Source organism: Galleria mellonella, unplaced genomic scaffold (assembly GCF_026898425.1).
Source record: "Galleria mellonella isolate WM207_F2 unplaced genomic scaffold, CSIRO_AGI_GalMel_v1 utg300, whole genome shotgun sequence".
NCBI lineage: Eukaryota > Metazoa > Arthropoda > Insecta > Lepidoptera > Pyralidae > Galleria > Galleria mellonella.
In genome coordinates, this window is record NW_026442068.1 from 2,544,039 (window position 1) to 2,563,720 (window position 19,682).

The 19,682-nt window shown below is 30.5% G+C and overlaps 1 protein-coding gene across 1 annotated transcript; it reads right to left on the bottom strand.

The window, feature by feature from the left end:
* Window positions 1–1,160: 1,160 nt before the first annotated feature.
* LOC113509298 (trimethyllysine dioxygenase, mitochondrial) lies at window positions 1,161–18,109 on the bottom strand. Its single transcript, XM_052895684.1, has 8 exons — window positions 17,951–18,109; window positions 17,273–17,372; window positions 16,475–16,587; window positions 15,595–15,815; window positions 13,714–13,889; window positions 7,630–7,857; window positions 7,027–7,160; window positions 1,161–1,775 (listed from the first exon to the last, which is right to left on the bottom strand). Exons 1-8 carry the CDS (start codon window positions 17,955–17,957, stop codon window positions 1,639–1,641), a joined length of 1,116 nt encoding a protein of 371 aa, XP_052751644.1. The 5' UTR covers window positions 17,958–18,109; the 3' UTR covers window positions 1,161–1,638.
* Window positions 18,110–19,682: the final 1,573 nt, after the last annotated feature.

Below are 19,682 nucleotides of genomic sequence, written 5' to 3' on the forward strand. Positions count from 1 at the left end.
TGTTTTGAATTTGTTATTGATTAGTACTGATTACATTTCATATTTCTATGATAACAAAAAATTTTGTTTTACTTTTTATTAGATTGTATTGAAACGGGCTATATAGGAACTTTTATGTGAATTGCATGTTCTGAGCTGAACCAAATCTGTGATCAAACACCGCAGTTTCTTTATATTCAGAAATTTAATTTGAACTTTTTTCTTTTTCATATTATAATTTGCGTTGTTAAGAATGCAAATATTTGTTGAAGGTATTTTTATTTCTAATTGTATTTTTAAACAACTTCAAGAGAAAGACGTTCACAATTCGTATATCTTTTTGCAGTTTGGGTGCCAAATGGTTATTTTTCTTTTTAATGAACGACAATGGAATGGTAATCCTGTCTGCCCTAACAGTGTTATGTAACTGGTGGGGTAAGGGATGGTAGATGAGAATGAAAAGGCAGGTCAGTTAGCCCATCGTGACAAATATACTTGGAATTCAGCACGATAGTTCCTAGGAGGGCCACGTGGAGATCGACCTAATAGGGTATATTGCTAGCAAATGAAACTAATAGTCCGTATTACTAACAATCCCTTCCCCCTTATTTTATTGTATTAGTAAGACATAACATATCAATAAATATACTAGCATAGATTCATTGATATAAAAAAGTGAAATTATTAGAAAGTAAAATGGACAAGTAATTTTTCATACTTTTTTTGTGAAAAGACGTTCATTTTTATTGGTAAAACACTGTACAATATAATATTTGAATCTTTCGTTTTTATTGGATACAGGAATATATTGAAGTTTTTTATTTGCGGAGTAGCATTGTGCGAAGAATGTATATTATGTATGAACTTAAATATACATTGTTTGTACAATATTAATATAAAGTTGTTGCTTCGTACACTTTATTATAATAATTAAAACTTGATAAACTTAGAATTATTCATTGTAATAGTTTTAATTTGTATTTTGTATTGTGTTTTTATATTGTTTGATTTAAGTAAGATACAAAATTAACTGAACTACATCTATTCCACGAGGATATTTTTTCTAAAATCATTGTTTATTTAGATTTAGGTAATTATAAAATTAAATAATAAAAATATAAATGGTTTCGATATAAATGATATTACGAGATACAGGTTCAAAATGATAGTCATTATATTTTAATGTAAGCAATATATTTAAAAATAAAATCAACATGGTTAAATCGAATTCCATGAATATAAAAATAAAATAAATTTATTGTAATCTAATATTGTATTATAATATATGCTAAATTCAGTACATACTTTTAAAAGATATACAATACATATTTACATACTTAAAAACCTTCTGAACCTTTAAAAAAATTTTTGAAAGATTTAATAGCAAGAAGTGCTATAAGTAGATAATAAAAGTTTTAAAAGATGTATAAATAAAAGATTATTTGTTACTTTTTGACACTAAAACTACTAAATTACACAGTGGTAAAGTTAATTCGAAATCCAAAAAATTGAACACTCTGTTCTCTTGCGGAAATTATAACAGGCTGTAGTTGTAAAGTTACCGGAAATTTCTAGCTGGTAAAAAAAGACTGCGGGATTGTAAAACCTAAGACACACCATTTTGTATTAGAAATTATATGAACATTTCATTAAATTTGATCACTGGATAAGACCCAACACGCGTGCTCTATCCAGCCAGTCAGAACGCGAGACGTAGCTACCGGCCAATACTCTCGTGCCAGTGAACCCAGTCCTTCCATGGAGTACTCGAAAGTTGTCCATTACCATCACTGTACCTGTGAGAGATTACGTGATTAATATTACAATATTCATCAAAACGTAATTATTAAAAGATTCGTAAGCACACACTATATTTTAATATAATAACTATCGGTTTAACTTATGTATAATTAGATTGTAAAAGCTCGACCAGTTTCGGAATCAATTCGTTATCCTTAATCATGAGCAACGATGACGCAAATTCGAGCCTGACTACGTGCCTCGGCTCGCTGAACGCGAGCTGTAGGCGCCTGCGGCATCAAATTATCTGCAGATAAAAAAAACAGCGTTCGGAACTCATTTGCCATTGATTAAGTTGTTAAGACGTCGTGTACATATAGTGCTCATAGTGACGCTCTTCAACTCATGACTAAGGATTACGAATTGATTCCGAAATTAGCCAAGCTTTATCTACCTAATTACATGTAAGTTAATCCGGTAGTTATTACATTAAAACATAATTTGGGCAATTAAGAAAATAATGTGGATTTATAATTAAGGTAAACAAACAAGCCGACGCACGTCATTCCACCCCATGGAAAGTGATAATCATAACTGTTGCTTTAAGACATGAATAGTAATATCATATAATATACTTTGATATCGTGATACCCCTTCGTAATTATTATTATTAAGGATTTAGATTGTACTTCGATATCGTAAACTGCATTTTACTCGTATAATTTCACACTTTGAACATAGTTGCTTGGCAGCGTGAGACATAGAGGTACTCTTGTAAATTACTTTTATATAAATCCTCCCTTAAATAAAATAAAATTTGTTAATAATAAAAACAAATAACATTTCGAAACTAGTCAGGCATTTCCGAATTTAAAACGTTTGCTCACATTTAAATAATTAAAAATCAAGTTTATTCATAAAAAACGATTAAAGGTCGAATCGAAAAGTAATTTTGGCCAAGACGAAGGATTAGGAAACTAAAAAAATAAAATTTACGAGTTTCAAGAACATCATAATCGACTTATGAATTCTATTACTTTTTTTAATACTACAGTTGGGAACAGGACTAGGTACTTGTTCAGGGAGAATAAGAGCGGAATGTTGTTGTAAAATCAAGTTTAGCCCGACAATTTATCGAATATATCAATCCAATCTATAGACCATTAATGAAAATTTTAAACTCTTCACTGGCAAGGGGCATATGGTGTTGTATGAATGACAACAATTAGGTGCGGATAACGCGGCCCATGAGCCACATTAATGGAATTTTTGTTCTTATAAGACCGATGCCATTTGGTTTTTTATTCGTTAGAAAATCGATTCCAAAAATGTTGCTTGAGCAGCTCGATGCGTTGAAATCGCTTGAAGCGGCGGTCGACAATTTCTGGATGTGGCAAAAAGATGATAGACCGTCTAATAAGGAAGTGGGCAGGAGTAAGAGGATAAATATCAGAAGGATTGTCGGAAATAGGTGTGATAGGACGAGAATTTAAGATGGCTGTCAATTTGAATAACATAGCCATTTCTTCATAAATGAGTCTTTCTAAAATGCCTAAGAAGATGCTTCGTTGATCCACACTTGGCAGGAATAAATGAAAAGTTTATACCTTGTTCGGCCAAATCCGTAGACAACTCAGATTGTTTGAGGGCTTGGAGAGCTCATGAAATCCCAACAAAGGTAGTGCCGTTATCCGAAAATATATAACAAACAGATGCGCCGCCTTTTGGCAAAACACACAAACACACAAATGTAAGATTTTATAATTTTGCAGCCCCTACCCTTGCGATCAGCTATCAGCACTGGACCGGCATAATCGACGCCTGTTTCTAGGAACGGAAATTCTAGATGGACCCGTTTCTCTGGTAGGTTACCCATCATGGGCTGAATGGTTTTTCCCTTGAACCTAGTGCACCTCGAACTATACGTTTTGCTAAGTTGAGTCCTCCTATAGGCCAATAATTATGTCTAGCAGTGGCTAGTAATAACTACGAGTGCACATATTGAATATTAATTCACACGAGACAAAAGAATGGGATGTTTGACATTGTAGTCATAATGAGGCCTGCCACCCACGCGGATGAGGTTATTCTATAAACGGTGATAATGACCTACATTCTGCTTGTTTGACAAGGTAACTCACGTTCCTCAGGGAATGAATCTTGCTGAGCTGTACTATCATTATTTAATTCAATATGGAATTCCATTATTGTCTTAAGACAAATGCAATATTGCAATTTGAAAACTTGTCAATTAAAGATGAAATTAAATTACCTTTATGATTAATTAAATTACTGTCATCTGTGTGAAATGATTTTCAATATTATTTGGATTTATTGATGAAATAAAAATTATTACTGGATTTGATTTTGAGAGTACATAACGCCATTCGTGAGAACCTTCCTGTATCTCCACACCAAAAAATGGGTATAGAGTCATGTGGGGTCCAAAATAAACGACTGAATTCAAGAGTAACCGATGTAATCACCTTCTTTAGTTAAGCGCGCTTTCAAGAATAAAAGATTTTGATAATTTTTGAAAGACGGAAAAAACTTCGCTAGATTATTTATATACATTATAAACATTGTAAATATATGAGAAGAAAAACAAAATATAAAATTTCATTTTTTCTAACAATAACTATTAGTTTTATTTAATCATTTAATGAACAATTGTGGACAAAATAAATCTCTTGGTTAATTTATCTTGAGGAAATATTTAGAAAATTTGGTCCCGACATTTCAATGAATACCTAATGTTTTTGCACACTCTTTTGAAAGTATCCGCACACCTTCGGTTAAGTGTACGCACGTAAACTTAATTTGTTATTGCACAAAAATCACATGTGAATGTATCCTCTTCGTAACTGGTACAGGCGTCGTGCCATCAAGGTAACAGATATACCATAACTTTATGGCTTTGTGTCTCTAAAACGTCTACTGTGCTTATAGAGTTCAAAGAAGGTATATTTCGAGCTATAGCATCAGCAGATAGATTACACATATCAGTAACTGCAGATGGTGCAAATTCTGATTTTTTTTTGTAAATAATATCGTCTTCCACGCTCAGAAACCATTCTTTGAAAATCAACTCTCCATAGAAACTACAAAACGTCCTTCTTTGTTGCGCTGTGTAGAATTCATAAAATCCGATTTTCACCGCTCATATTTAGATGAAATTGTATCTATTCCCAAAAACGAGTTAAGTCTGTAGAATTATTCTGTAAATTATTAGAAAACATACATACATAGATCTGAACTGATAGTGCCAGAAACCAACCAACCAAATTTGGTTTCAAAAAGAGTATATTCCTGGATGCGATTTTTAAAAGCGTCCGGCAACACACCTGCAATGCCGCTGGTGTTGTGGGTGATCATGGGCGGCGAGAGTCACTTACCACAGGGGGCAAACGAGCATGCGGCTCGTATGCTCGTTTGCCCCCTGTGTTGTAAAAAAAAAAAGGATATATTCCAGTCATCCTGAATGCTCAAGCTGCGTTACCTACAGTAGCAATTTTTTTAAGCACGCTCTGTGGAAAATAGAGAGTTACTTGGTATTGATTAATAGATCTACCAGGATGCTGTGCCATCCATTTATCAGCTTTTTCAAGTGCGTACTGATTTTTTAGAGGACTGTAAATGGTTCTATTGAAGGGTTATATTTTGTGACTAGTCTGTGAGGTGGCAATGTAAATACAACGATGTTATTCCCTCTGCAATACAAAGTAGCTTGCAAGGTAATATGGCTTGAATAATTGTCAATAATCAGTATTGGTGAAGTGCATTCCTTGAAGTGTACCAGCCACTGAAAATATAAATCCGCGTTTGGTGAATCCGAAATCAGATGTCATGCCAATGCTACCAGCCGGAGCTCCGTCCATAAGTTCACCCTTCATTCTTTTTCGAGGAAAAATAAATGCAGGCGGAATATATTTCCATTTTATTGCATTAACACAACTGAATGACAGCATTACTACAGCTGAGCTATTTTTTAATATATTATGTTTGACCACGTTTAATTAATTGAAACAATTTTGTCAATCAAGATATAGGCAAATAAAATTAAAAATGACTGTAATAAAAATAAATATATTTTATTCTTATTTTAATTAATGCAAATTGGACACTGTGATTACCCACAGATGGACACTTACAAAGTCCCATCCCATTAAAGCAAATAAAAATAATAAAATTTCTGTTAATTAGTATGACTTACCAGATTGATGTAATTTAGACAAAATAAATAGATATCACACAAAATATTAAATAACTTCTGTTTTCAGTCACTTTATTATACAATCATACTAATAACATTGCTTCAGTAACTATGCAAATTAATTTTAATAAGAAAAAAATAACAAATCCTAATGGAAAGGTTAAATGATGATAATATGATGATGGAAAGCAAAAAAGATAGATAATGCAAAAGCAATACTTTTTGTTTTGCTGTGTAAGTTTCTACAGCATTGTGCAGCAAACCTGTGACGTACTACTCTCGCTTGGTGGTCAAGTGCTAACTAAACGCGACAGGTCTCGACCTGCTGTCATCCATGGGGTTTGCAGAATGTTCACTGCGGACACTTTTTCGCCGCGTACGTTTACCCCACATGACTCTACTTTGCTTTTTTCTTTTATTTTTATTTTGTTACTCGTAATTTACTGTAGATAAAAACAAAGGTTAAACGAATAACACTATTGTAAGCATGATATTGTCTAGTCTCTCGAGAGACGTAAAAACCTAAACAATATCCTAATGGTAATAGTAGCAATGACCTCTATATTGCATAGTTGTAAGTTCAAACTCCTCAAGCTTAAAATATTTTAATAATAAACAAATAAAGCAATATTAAATTAAAAACTATTTTTATTAAGAGTCTTTAAAACGATGATAAAAAAATAAAATAAAAGATATTCGTGAGTCGAGAAAACTATCATGGCTATTAGTTTCGAATGCATACCACTCGCATTTTTTTTTCATTTTCTATTTTATATCCCTCAATAATATTTATTTCATTTCTGTTTTCGAAAGAGAGGCAATTTTTAGTGCCTATTTAATTTTAAACACGGTCATAAAATGTTATTTATAATTACATAAAAAATAAACTAAGCAATATACACATTTCCAAATGTATGTATTGTTTAGTTTATTTTTTTGTACAATATAAATCTTCGAAATAATAAAATGTATTTGAAGATTTTTATAAACACAAAAATGCATTAACTAAGAGGGAACGGGAAATAATGATAAGTAAAACACATAAAATGAATTACAGCAATTACATACATACAACAATAAAAAGTATAGGATACCTGGCCACAACTTGAATTGCCATTGATTTTTCGTATCTTCATAGTACCGCCCTAAGTTCCTGAGGGATCGATAGTAAGCTCTACAATCTTCACTGCTGGTAAACGCCATCGGCGATCGGTCATACACATTGTATCTAATAAACAGGGAAGTGAGAGTTACTTTAATCCTCTTACCAATTAATTTGGAATTATCTCAATTCGACTATATTATTTATATACTATTTTTTAGAGGCAAATATTTTCTATGTCATTTATTAATAATATAGCTTTCTATACATGAAAACTTTTTAAAATCGGTTAAATAGTTTTGGAATGTATCCATTACAAACCAACAAACAATCATATCTTGCCTATTTATATTATGAATATAGATATATGTTTACTAGTTTTTATCTGCGACTTTGTCTCCGTGACTGAGCCGTTAAGGCGCCAAAAGGTAACACACAAACACATCAATTCTAATTATTCCATTTTTTAATTCAAAACTTGCCATAATTAAAGTCGAGATTTAAATCAACTAATTGCTGGGTCTTAGTCCTATATTAATTTTATAATGAGTAGTTTTGAAAGTCTTGCATTATTCTAAATTAATTATTTAATCACCTGATCTGCGCCGGATCATTCGTTTTCGCATCGATTTTGATAACTGGTGATGAAAATTTGTGGTGATGTCCCTCCTCTATATATTCGGCTTCGATATTGAATTTAGTCAGAAAAGCGTAATCTTCAGGGAATTCATGTCTTAAACGAGTTGCACCGTAAAAACCATCCACTAAAATAGTATCTCCACCTTCTCCGTTGGAATGCTCGAGACAATGAAGAATTTGTAGTCTGAAAGTAAAAAAAGTACAAACTAATATAATATGTTTTTATGAAAATTAAAGTTGCAAACAATTTGACGGCTCATCTAATACAGTGCGGCTATACGTAGGCAGTGCATTTTTGAATAGAGAAAAAAATAAAGCAATATTTGATAAATTCATATAATATAAACATACACATAATATATTAAATAAATAAATAAATACATACATAAATAAATACATAAAATATTACTATATAAAACAATTAAATAAAACAACTACAATAGAAGCTTAAAGAGAAAATGATTTTTCTAAGAAATAGGTGCGCAATTTGTGTTTAAAAGTTTAAAAGCTACTCGTAGCTTGCTTAGGGTAGATCTTATGTCAAGCGAGAGTGTGTTCCAGTATTTAATAGCTTAAACAATGAAGGAATATATATATATATATATATATATATATATATATATATATATATATATATATATATATATATATATATATATATATAAATGAATATAAGGTTTAAAAATAGTATTCATATCTTCCATAAGAAACTTTAGCATACCAAGAAATGAGTGATTAGGAAGTTGATTGATGGAGACATATTAAAATTGTTTCTTCTCCATGGCTCAATTTTTAGATATTGCACTGAGATGATATTAAAAAGTTATACGATATTCAAAATTATTAATAGACTTTTATTAAAATTTATTACGACTAAGTTAGCTTATACAAGCTCTTTACGTGTATTTAATTTTGGGTCGGCAACGCGCGCGTAATACCTCTGGTATTGCAGGTGTTCATAGGCTACGTTAACCGCTTACCATCAGGTGGGCCGTCTGCCTGTTTGCCACCTCAGTGGTATAAAAAATATACTTTATTGTACAGATTAATAATACAAAAAAAAAAAGACAGAAATAGCCAAATGTACAAAGGCGAGCTTAACTCAAAAAAAGTTCTCTTCTAGCAAATCCAAAGTAGAAAGGAGCATCAATGTCAGCAGGTAAAGCAATGTACAATATTGTGACAATTTTCATACAAAAATAAATAGGAAAACTTAAGACAACAAATTATATCATATTTAATCGTATTTACATATACATAAATATGTACTTACACACATATCTATATGCTCTTTAAATCTACATTTAAAAATATTGAGGGATTAACTCTCATGGATAGGCATGAAAAGAGAATTAATTTAGTTCAATATATTTCAGTAAAATTAAATCGCTTCGTCCATTAAATCTGTCAATTAATCTAAATTCTTCAATTTTATGACACCATTATTATAAGATTGCCGAAATCCAATTTCATTAATGATTTGATAGGTGCAAGACAATCTAATTTTATGGTCGTTCACTTTCACGGTAGACGCGTCCGGAATTAATATTTCTTTAACGAGCCGTAAGATGTCTGCCTCAAAGTCATTTTGGACGGAAAAATTATAATAAATTATTTTCACAATAATATCTTTTATTTTCAACCGACTTAAAAAAAAAGAAGATTCTCAATTCGGTTGTTACTTTTGTACTACTGATTTTTTTATATTCATTATACCTCATAACTCTGTCAGTTGTAAACAGATTTTATTTTTTTTTTATCTGAAAGGATATGCTTACAGGTAGAAATTTTATCAAAATCGAATCAGTAGTTTAGTTTTAAACTAAAATAATTAATTTTGCCCCAATTTAAGTCGATATTTTTTGTGGAACAATTTAGACCGTTGAGGCTTAGTGGTAATAAATTAGTAAACTTGTTGACCTCAAGGATTGTTAATTTTATCCTGGCTGACACGGTTACATAAGCCAATGAAAATCTGCAATACCAGGGGCATTAGGCGCGCATGGAACCTCAACAAGGAAATCATTCCATAAACTGAAGGTTCTTGGGAGGAAGCATCTCTGAAACTGCGCTGTACGTGACCATCCAGACTCAAAGGTATGAGAGGTGAACTCCTTGTCGGTGTCGATACGAGTGATAGCATTAAATTCACCCCTACCATGAATTCTAATTAATACTTGGTCCCGATAAAGCGAATTTAGTTATTATTTTCTATCTTTATTCTATAAAATAAATTATATATTTAAAGAACGCTTTATTGTACACTTATGTGATAAAAATTCAATTTCAATCTTTACACGTTTCGTTCGTACAATTTACTAACTTAACCTAAACGTCGCATTTCGATTGCCACACGTAGGTATACAGTGAAGAAAAAGTGGAATCATTGAGGAGCCCTGAGGGAAATGCTTAACAGAATATGAAAACAAGCAACAAGCGAAAGCTTTTTCGAATAGTCCCTGAAATAATAATGACAGGGGATCCCAGCTGAAGTGGGTACCAGATAGGCAAGGCAAGCCCTTGAAAAAATAACTAACTCCATTATTGTGCAAATCAAAATGGTTTTGCGGCGTGTACCCGGAAGCTTCGGAAGCTGTTGAATCAACTTTTAATTAAAATAAAAGTATTGTGTATGATAATACATGTTAATTTTTTTTTATATGCTATTTGAACTGTATTTTAATACACTAATTAACTGTTTCTGCCTAACTAAGCTAGCAGATTTTCTATGCAAAGTAATATTATTATTTTTAATTTAAAACTAGCTTTCACCCGCGATTTCTTCCACTTGAAGCTTATGCCCTTCTCTTTTCCATATTGTACCTATATACTCGTGCTACAATTTCATAGAATTTGGTTAAGCCGTTAAAACTCCAAGAGATAACAATGTAACTTTTACAATATTAGTAAAGATAAATAAAACACAAATATGAACACCGACTAGTTTCATATGTTGATAGATTAGATATAAAATGTTATATTAGAACTTATAATTTACAGGAACGTGAGAGCCTGTGTTCACATGTAAATTTATCTCTACGATGGAAAAGCGGTGACCAAAGATGTCGCGTTTTAATTAATTTTTAAATTATTTTATTATTCAATTACTATTAAAAACTATTTAGAATTGATGATAATATTGCATGTTGCAGTTTCAATTTAATACGAGTAAATTATGTAGAATATTATAATATAAATAAAATATTATATTTTTTTTAAATGGATGATAATGGAATGGTAACCCCACCTGCGCTATCGGTATACACCGGCGGGGCACCAGTGAAGGATGATAGGCGAGGATGAAGTAGGTCAGTTAGCCCATCATGATGAATTCATCAGGAATTAACCAAGAACGAATTCAACAAGAATTGTTCACGATGGTTTCCAGGGGAACCACGTGGAGGTTGATCTAATAAGGTATATTGCTAGCAATGGGGCTGTCAAACTCCATTGCTAACAATCCTTTTCCCCCTAATAAATATATAATTGATTAATCGCATTTCCATCACAAGAATTACAGTTTTCAACGTCGTTTAACGTGTACAACAACAAGACGTTATAAAATCACAAAATAGCCACCTATTACATTCTAAAGGATATACGAAACGTATTTTCTGTAAGTTAACAGAAAATTATTGCAACTTGGATAAGTTTTCAAATCAAATAAAGTGAACTGAACGTAAAATTTTATTGCGCCGGTTGAATCCAATTGAGCACTTTAGTATGCGATCAACACATTACAATTTATATTTCTTTTTTTATAATTTGCTTATTTTGTTATCTATCTATTCATAGATGTACATATATGTTTTGTGAATACCAGTAGATATTTAATACATTATCTTATTAACATCTTACTAATAGGCACGGATAACATCCGATAAAACAAGGATATAATCAACAATTTCTACTTGGTACCTACGGGATTATATTATGAATTTTCCTTCTCTTACTGTAGTTTTGATTTTTAGTAGTAACTCATACATGTACTTACCTACCATTTAAATTGTTGTAAAACTTACAATACATAGACCAAGAAATTGATGATTATTTGATACGCATTATTACATTTTCAATAAGATTAAAAAAGAGTATTTTCAATTCAACAGATTTTTTATGTTATGGATTTTTATCTTCATCATGAATTTATTACCATTTTGTTTTTTTTTTTCTTAATAATTCTATTAAAATTAAAATATGTATCCCATTGTATAAATAAACAGTATAAATTTTTCTTTTATCACATATTTACCATAAGTGCCTATTAGTAACTAAAGGGAACTTCTCATTTTTAAAACTTAAAAGAACATCATTACCCCAAAAATATTTGGAATAGGAAAAAAGTAAATGTTTCCACAGACCAGCCATGCAGAAGAATAAACGGCGCGACACGAAACTGACTAAAATTAATGTGGAAAATCCTTTTTCATTCGCTACTTCCTTTATCATTTTATTAGAGTAGATTAAATAGAGTAGATTAATTATTATTAAGACATTAGAGTAGATTAAATAAAGAGTAAATAGATATTTACTACCTATCTTTTTATATATTATAATAAGTTACTCTCCAGTTTTTATCGATACCAAATAATAACACAATTCGAGCTTCTCTTTCTTTTTCTCTCGCTCTGTGTGTGCGCACGTGTGCATGAGAGTGTGCGTGTGCGCGTACATGTGCATGTGTGCGTCTGTGTATGTGTGTACTTATTTTAATGCAAATTGACTTTTTTTTCTCTGTGATAAAGGTACTTTATTATTTTTATCAAATAAATTATCTTAAGAATTTATTCCTTTAGTACTATTTGAGATTAAAAGAAATCGATTATCATTGGTTGTATTATTAAAAATAGAGATTATCCGTGGATAAATTTTGTTCGTGCATCTTTCCACAAGCTTAAGTTTTAATTATTAAGTAAAATAAATTGTAGATGTTACTTGTTAATTTCTCAAAATGTGATTGTAGACATTATATATTCACACGCCATTATATGAAATAAATGACGTAAATATACGAGTATATTCAGAAAATAAAATATGTTTGGCTACTTTCAATCTCAGAAACAATTTAGATAATTTAGTTTATACGGAGGATTTATTTTGTTAATTTAATTGATATTTTGAGTTGGAAATAGCTAAAAATAGACCTTTCGCAAATCAAATCCTTCGGGATCCAGTTTTGATGTGCGTATACGTAAATAGCAGAATCATCTGTCATAAAGATAATGTCAACGGTTCAGGAAATTTGTTCTAAATTTGTTCTATCTGATGTTGAAATCTATATTTGTTCCCAGAATATCAAATAAATTTATAAATGCTTTTATATACGACCTCCAGCCGGCGAGACACTTTATACAGTTAGACTATGTACGCTTTTGCACGATTTTATTTTTCTGTTTTACCCTTCTGAACACTAACATTCATTAGTAAAATATTTTAAACATAGCATTTTCAAAAACGCATTGAAAATGGCTTATTCTTTGGAGAGCAGCGAAGCAGTAAAAGAGGGATCTTCAAATAGAACTTACCTTTTTATTAATTATGAGTTGTAGTATGGAAATTGTAATTTTATATTCTTTCGACACATGATATTTTCCTTTGATTTTCCTATTAAGATTTAATCATATTTATCTCTGTTACATAGATATAAATTGATTTATTTTTTGATATTTTAAGATATATTGACATTAAATAAAATAAATTGATGTTTAATTATATAATATATACTAATAATTTGGGTTAAGTTAGAAATGGGAAATAAGAACACAAACATGCTCCAAAAAATAGAAATTATCTGATTTTCATGAAACACAGCTTTGCAAACACAACTGCTTCACTGTAGAAACACGAATGGAACAGTGGGCGCAATCGACTTTTGTACAACGTGTGTGTGTGTGTGTGTGTGTGTGTGTGTGTGTGTGTGTGTGTGTGTGTGTGTGTGCGGGTGTGTGTGTGTGTGTGTGTGTGTTTTTGTTTTTGTATGTGGACTAAAAAGTGTGCATGTTATATTGCGATCGAAAATATAAAAATATATTTTGATTACCCAGTCGATTCCGTGAAGTATGTACTATCATTGTGCAATGCAAGCGGTATATTAGTATAAGCAGTATCGGCGTGATCTGCTCTCGTCGTAAACTGCCACATGCCTCCGAAAATAGTATGTTGCACACCACCTAAGGCTTTACAGACTACTTCCGTATCTTCAAGTGTAGCATTTACCTGTAATAAAAAATAATAACATATAAAGAATAAAGATGATTTCAGATTGAATTTGAAACAATTTGCAAATTAATATATTGCTCACATTTACATGTCATTTTAAAAATCAGATTGACATGATTCTGACCAAATTATACATATTTATTCCTTACAATATTAATAACCTTAGGATTATTTAAAATCCAATAAGTTATAGTAGAATGTTTTAGGAAATATGAAATCTAGTTTAGTCATATATAGAAATATGAAGTCTAGTTAAATACATAAATCTTTATATATTATATATTTGTATAATCATATATAATAACGGTGAAAACGTTGTTAAAATAATTATTTAAAAACTTTGAAAAATTTGAGTAATTTGCCACCCATTTAATAAATAAATAAAAAATTAACGTCCCCTTTAGGTTAAAATAAATAATAAAAAAATGAAATTCCAAACAAACTCGATAAGGGTCTAACAGCATAAATAAGTAAATACTTCGAAAAGCTTTCCAAAAACAATCTCCATACCAACTATAAACTGATAATAAATACTCTTAATTACTTTATTTTACATCGTATACCTATGAATTTATATACTAATCGAAAGGTATGGTAGTCTAGGTATGCACACCTGCCAAAAACCGAGAATTATCATACCCAATATTGTCCCAAAAACCTTTGTCCTTCCAGGAATCCTAACAACCTTCCACCACAAGACACATCACTAAATTAAATAGGTATCTTTGGTTTATTGTAATTTAAAAAAATAATGTAATAAAACTTATCTTTGAATTTCTACACCTATAAGAGTTTTCCTTATCTCAAAAAAATATTAAACAACGGAAATCGAAGCCAGCTTGTCAGGAAATTGTTTCAACGAGGATTACTTATAAAGATGCAACCAATAAGGCGATTTTTTTCATCTTTCTAGCTCTCAGTAAATAATGATTGTTGAATAAACTTATGGCTGATAAGTACCATTTGTTTAAAAAAATTACATTATTTGAACTATTATGTAGGTACATTTCTTTATGATGTTTAGAATAGCAAACAAGCGGACAGTCTACCTGATGATAACTGTTGCCTTTAAACATGATCAACACCATGGACCTTACAGAATAAGTTACTATGTTTAAGATATCCCTCATGCGTTACCATTAATAAAGACTACAATGTTATGCCTCCGTACCCTTTAATTTCAGTGCCATATTCCTACCTTCAAACCATAACACGGCTATGTAAGTACAGCTGCTTCAGGGCAGAAACACAAATGGGACAGAGGTACCCGTGCAGACTTCTGTACAAAGTCTCTCTTTGGTTGACAATTTTTTTTATCTAAAAGGACAGTAAACAAGCATGCTTTTCACTTTATGGTAAGTGATTACTGTAACCCATGGACACTAACGACACCAAAAGAATCGCCAATACATTGCCTGCCTTTTAAAGTTTGGTTAATGACTTTAGTACATATTCGTATTTCCATTAAAGAGGACGTTCAAGTATTACGTAACGCAATTTTTGAAGATTTTTAACCTTAGTATAACGCATAAACATTTTTTCAGTAACTCCCTACCTAACACCTTCTAGCCTCCTTCTTTTAATTTGTTAGTCTTTTGTTTAAATAAAAAAGGTTCTTCAAACCCCTCTCTATCTGTTTACTGTTACATCACACATATTGAACAAGTTTTAACAAGTACCATTTCATTAAACAAACGTTTACCTCTTCTATTAAGGCGACTCCATAGTCTAGAAGCGACTGAAACACGCTCCTGGCTCCGTCCTTAGTATTAAGAAACTTATCGACATGTATTCTAGTTATTTTAGTAGCAACTTCATCGCCATGCCAGAGAACGGGTTTGAGTTTACGTCCATCATTCCACTTTTTATAATCGAACTGCGCTAAAAAGTCGGCTTCGAAAATCGATGTGTGACCGTCATCCCCTGAAAATTATTTTAGAAATATATTCCAATAAGAATATGTATAATTGCATTTTGTAATCAGAGTACTGTTTCTAATACTAGTATAAATCGAATATCAAATGAAATTATAAAATACTAAATAATTGTATTATACAATATTTAGACATAAAGTAATGCCTAGGAGGTACATGACACTATTAAAATCTGCCATAAAAATATCCAATATTTATTTAGTATTTTATGAACCCATGAAATAAACTACTAATGTCATCCTCTTATTTGCTTTTATTAATAATTTTTAGTAATGTCTAATTCAAATATATAAAAGATAGAATAGCACTAAAATTGAAATTGTCCATACAACTTTTTCTTTAATTGATTTATTTTTATACATCTACAAAAAGATATTATTTTATCTGTGTATTGTAAGCTATTAAAAGTTGCCATATAAAGAACGTATTTATTATGAAAAGAGTTTTTAGGCATTATTAATTTTCTATTTTATTATAACTTGCCCGTATAAAATTTAATAGTGCAGTTCATTCATTTTATAAATACTATGTAAATAAAAGTATAGAGGTAAAATAATATCTAGCAATTTTGGATAGATTTACGTAAACTAACTTAGTATTAAAAAAGAAATAAAAAACGTTTTCTGCCTATTATTAACTAACACTTACATGTTATTATAACTTGATTCTCGTTATATTTCAATGAAACAATTTTCGAGTCTGGAATGTCTAAAATATGCTTAGCCCGTTGAAACGTATCCGCGTGGTAACAAGAAGTACACCTTAAATAAATTAAACAACAACTTAACAATGCGAGCGGAATATTCAAACGTTAGTATATACTCGTTGGCTGAACTAAATTGAACAGGAAAATAAAGGGATTAAACGATTTTCAATTGACTTCGACAAGAATCTCATTTGGTTCCAATCTTTATTTTTTTTTCTGTATTATTTCTTATCTTCGACAATCTTGTACCGATTTTGACGATTCATTTTTGTAATTGAAAAGAGTTACTCTCCTTTTATTCTCTTTTCGTTATGTTATCAATTTTGTAAAGATTTTAGTCTATTTTATTTTTATGGAAAACATCTAAGTTATTTTTACATATATAAACAAAAATCTTCGGCGAATTGTAATTTCAATAGTGAAAAGTAGTTAAATATCTTCAATTAATTTCTTTGTTTGTTGCTGTAATAATTATTCTAATAAAAATATGACTAAAAATGTAAAGAGTTTGATATCAAAATCATTGAAGTTTGAGCTTTCCATACTAATTGGGTCCGTTTTATTAGTATGGAAGACTCAAAATTTTTTATCGTTAACGATCCATATTTCCACAAAAAACTCCTCCTATTCCACTAACAAAACCAGCCTTTGAAATAATTTTAATTATTCCAATTTTACATTATATCCCCTTTAGTAAAACGATCAAAGACTAGACAAAGTATTAGTAGCTCAGTACTCACCTGCAATGATCTCTAAGCCAACAATCTTCAAATCTTATAGAATTAGCTTTTTCTAATTGAATCTCAATAGCTCTGTCTATAATTTTCGCTTCTCGGATTGCTAAATAATTAAAAAGGTAATTTAATAAATTATACCTAAATGTACATATTGTTTAAAAATCCATCACTTTCCTGCATCTACACGCATATAATATTATAGCAACATTTCTAAAGTTAAAAATATATATTTCATTCGATAAATCGCAAAACAAAAGAATGTTTATTGTATTATTAATTACAGTTGTTATTGTGTCTAAATATATTTTATTAATATTTATATGTACAATAAGAAATTTCCATTATTATCTTAAAAATGGAGTAGATATCATAAAATTCTAAAAGTAATGAAGTGCGTGCAGGTGAAATAGCGAGCAGAGTTAGAAAGATTTAACTTCAAATAATCTTAATTTCGACCCAAGTGTATAACTAAGTTGCTCAACAAAATTCCTTAAAATGTAACACCCATTGTTATACTTAAGCGATCGACAATGTCTTAGCAACAGAACTAAATATCGTACGTGTCCAAAATGTTGAACAATATTACATTTCACAATATATTGTAACTGTACAATTATGTCAGTAAAATAACTTTATAAGAACGTTTATGAAACGAATTGAGATTTGTATAGAACTACTTACCAGCCATATTGTTAAAGTACACTTAATTTCGTTAATCTTATTCCTTATACACTTTTAATATTGTACTGTTTGCAGAATAGTAATGAAGTTTATACTAAGATACGTTTATTTTATCTAATATTTATCTCCAGGTCAGTGTACCAAGTTGAGTGTTGATTTGAAAACGATTTGTTGTATATACATCATTATACAGTGTTTAAGGTTATCAGTTACTTTATAAACTTATACCTATTACTAACTGACAATTCAAATTAAATGAAATAAATTAATAATTATATTAAATCTTATAATTATCTAATAAGTCGCCTGCATACGAGTTGAATACGTATCTCTTGTCAGTCATGTTTCCAATGCCAAACAATTGTGCGTGCATTACTTTGACAATTAGAATCCAAAAAGAAAGATTAGTTTTTGAAATTACTAAACATGGAGGCATATAATAATAATAATATCAAAAATATATTAGAGTACTATTATCACTATTGTTATTTTTATATTATTATAGATATATATTCTCGTGTAGTCTATATAGAATAGGCTACCTCTTCCTTTCCTGAGGGTGTCGTAAGAGACGAGTAAGAGAAGGCGACGGATGGGCAGCAGCGTCCCTCTTAAAACACCTCCTAACCTAGCCTAACTACTGTTGCCATTCGCCTGCCAAGTGTGGCACCCACTGGCAAACTAATAGGTAAATATCTTACTACTAAGCTAGCCAGCCGGCCTGGTATAGAATTGTATTTCAAATTTTCCTTCTCTTGCCCTAATATGCTTTATTTTATATGATGACATAAAACTCGTAAATTATTATTAAAGGGTAAAAATCTAATTTTAGGACAATAAATACCACAAATCATCGAATTTATGTTCTACTACAAACTTGTTATAGTTACATGAAGAAATATCGAATAAAAGTAAGTGGGAGACGACAGTAATACATATATCAAAGTTAACGTGTTAGTATTCATACGGCTCTTAGAGGTTATAGCACAATAAAACATATTTCTGCCAAGTAACAAGATAGTTCGGAAACATTTTGTGAAAATATATCGGAATTCGGCTTACTGATTGTGAGCACATAATATATAGAAGTCATACATTCATACATAAAAAAAAAAACAAGCAACGGATATGAGGTCATCTGAGAACACAATCCACCCCCGATCTAATTTAGAAAAGTTGCATAATTTCGACAAATTAGCTCGACCGGAACTCTCATTTCTGCATAGGAAGGAAAGTGGAATAAAAAAAATTTATATAAATAATAATATATTGTCGTCGTAGAAGAAAGGTATCAAATTCAAAGCATTATTAAAATGTGCAAATCAGAAAAAAATGAGATAAAAAAAAAAAAAAACTGCAACAGAAGCAATAATAATTTATCATTTTTATTGATTAGGTATTATAGTTGTGAACATTATATATTATATTTTTTAAAACTCATCAAACTAAATATTCTATTATTGACGCATTTACAATATCGATGATACAAAATTTTGTAAGTAAAAAACGGACTATATTTAAAATTTGTACTGATTTCTTAAACTTATTAAGAGATACGAATATTTCCTTTTTTCCACTTTTAGATATCAATGTAACGTTAAATTCTTTGACATAATGCTAGCATTCATCCTACACACGACTAACCACTAATGATAAGAGCTCAGCCTAACATTTTGGAATCATTTACGCGGCCATTTACATCGCGCTACGTAGGGTTTTTTTATGGTATGAG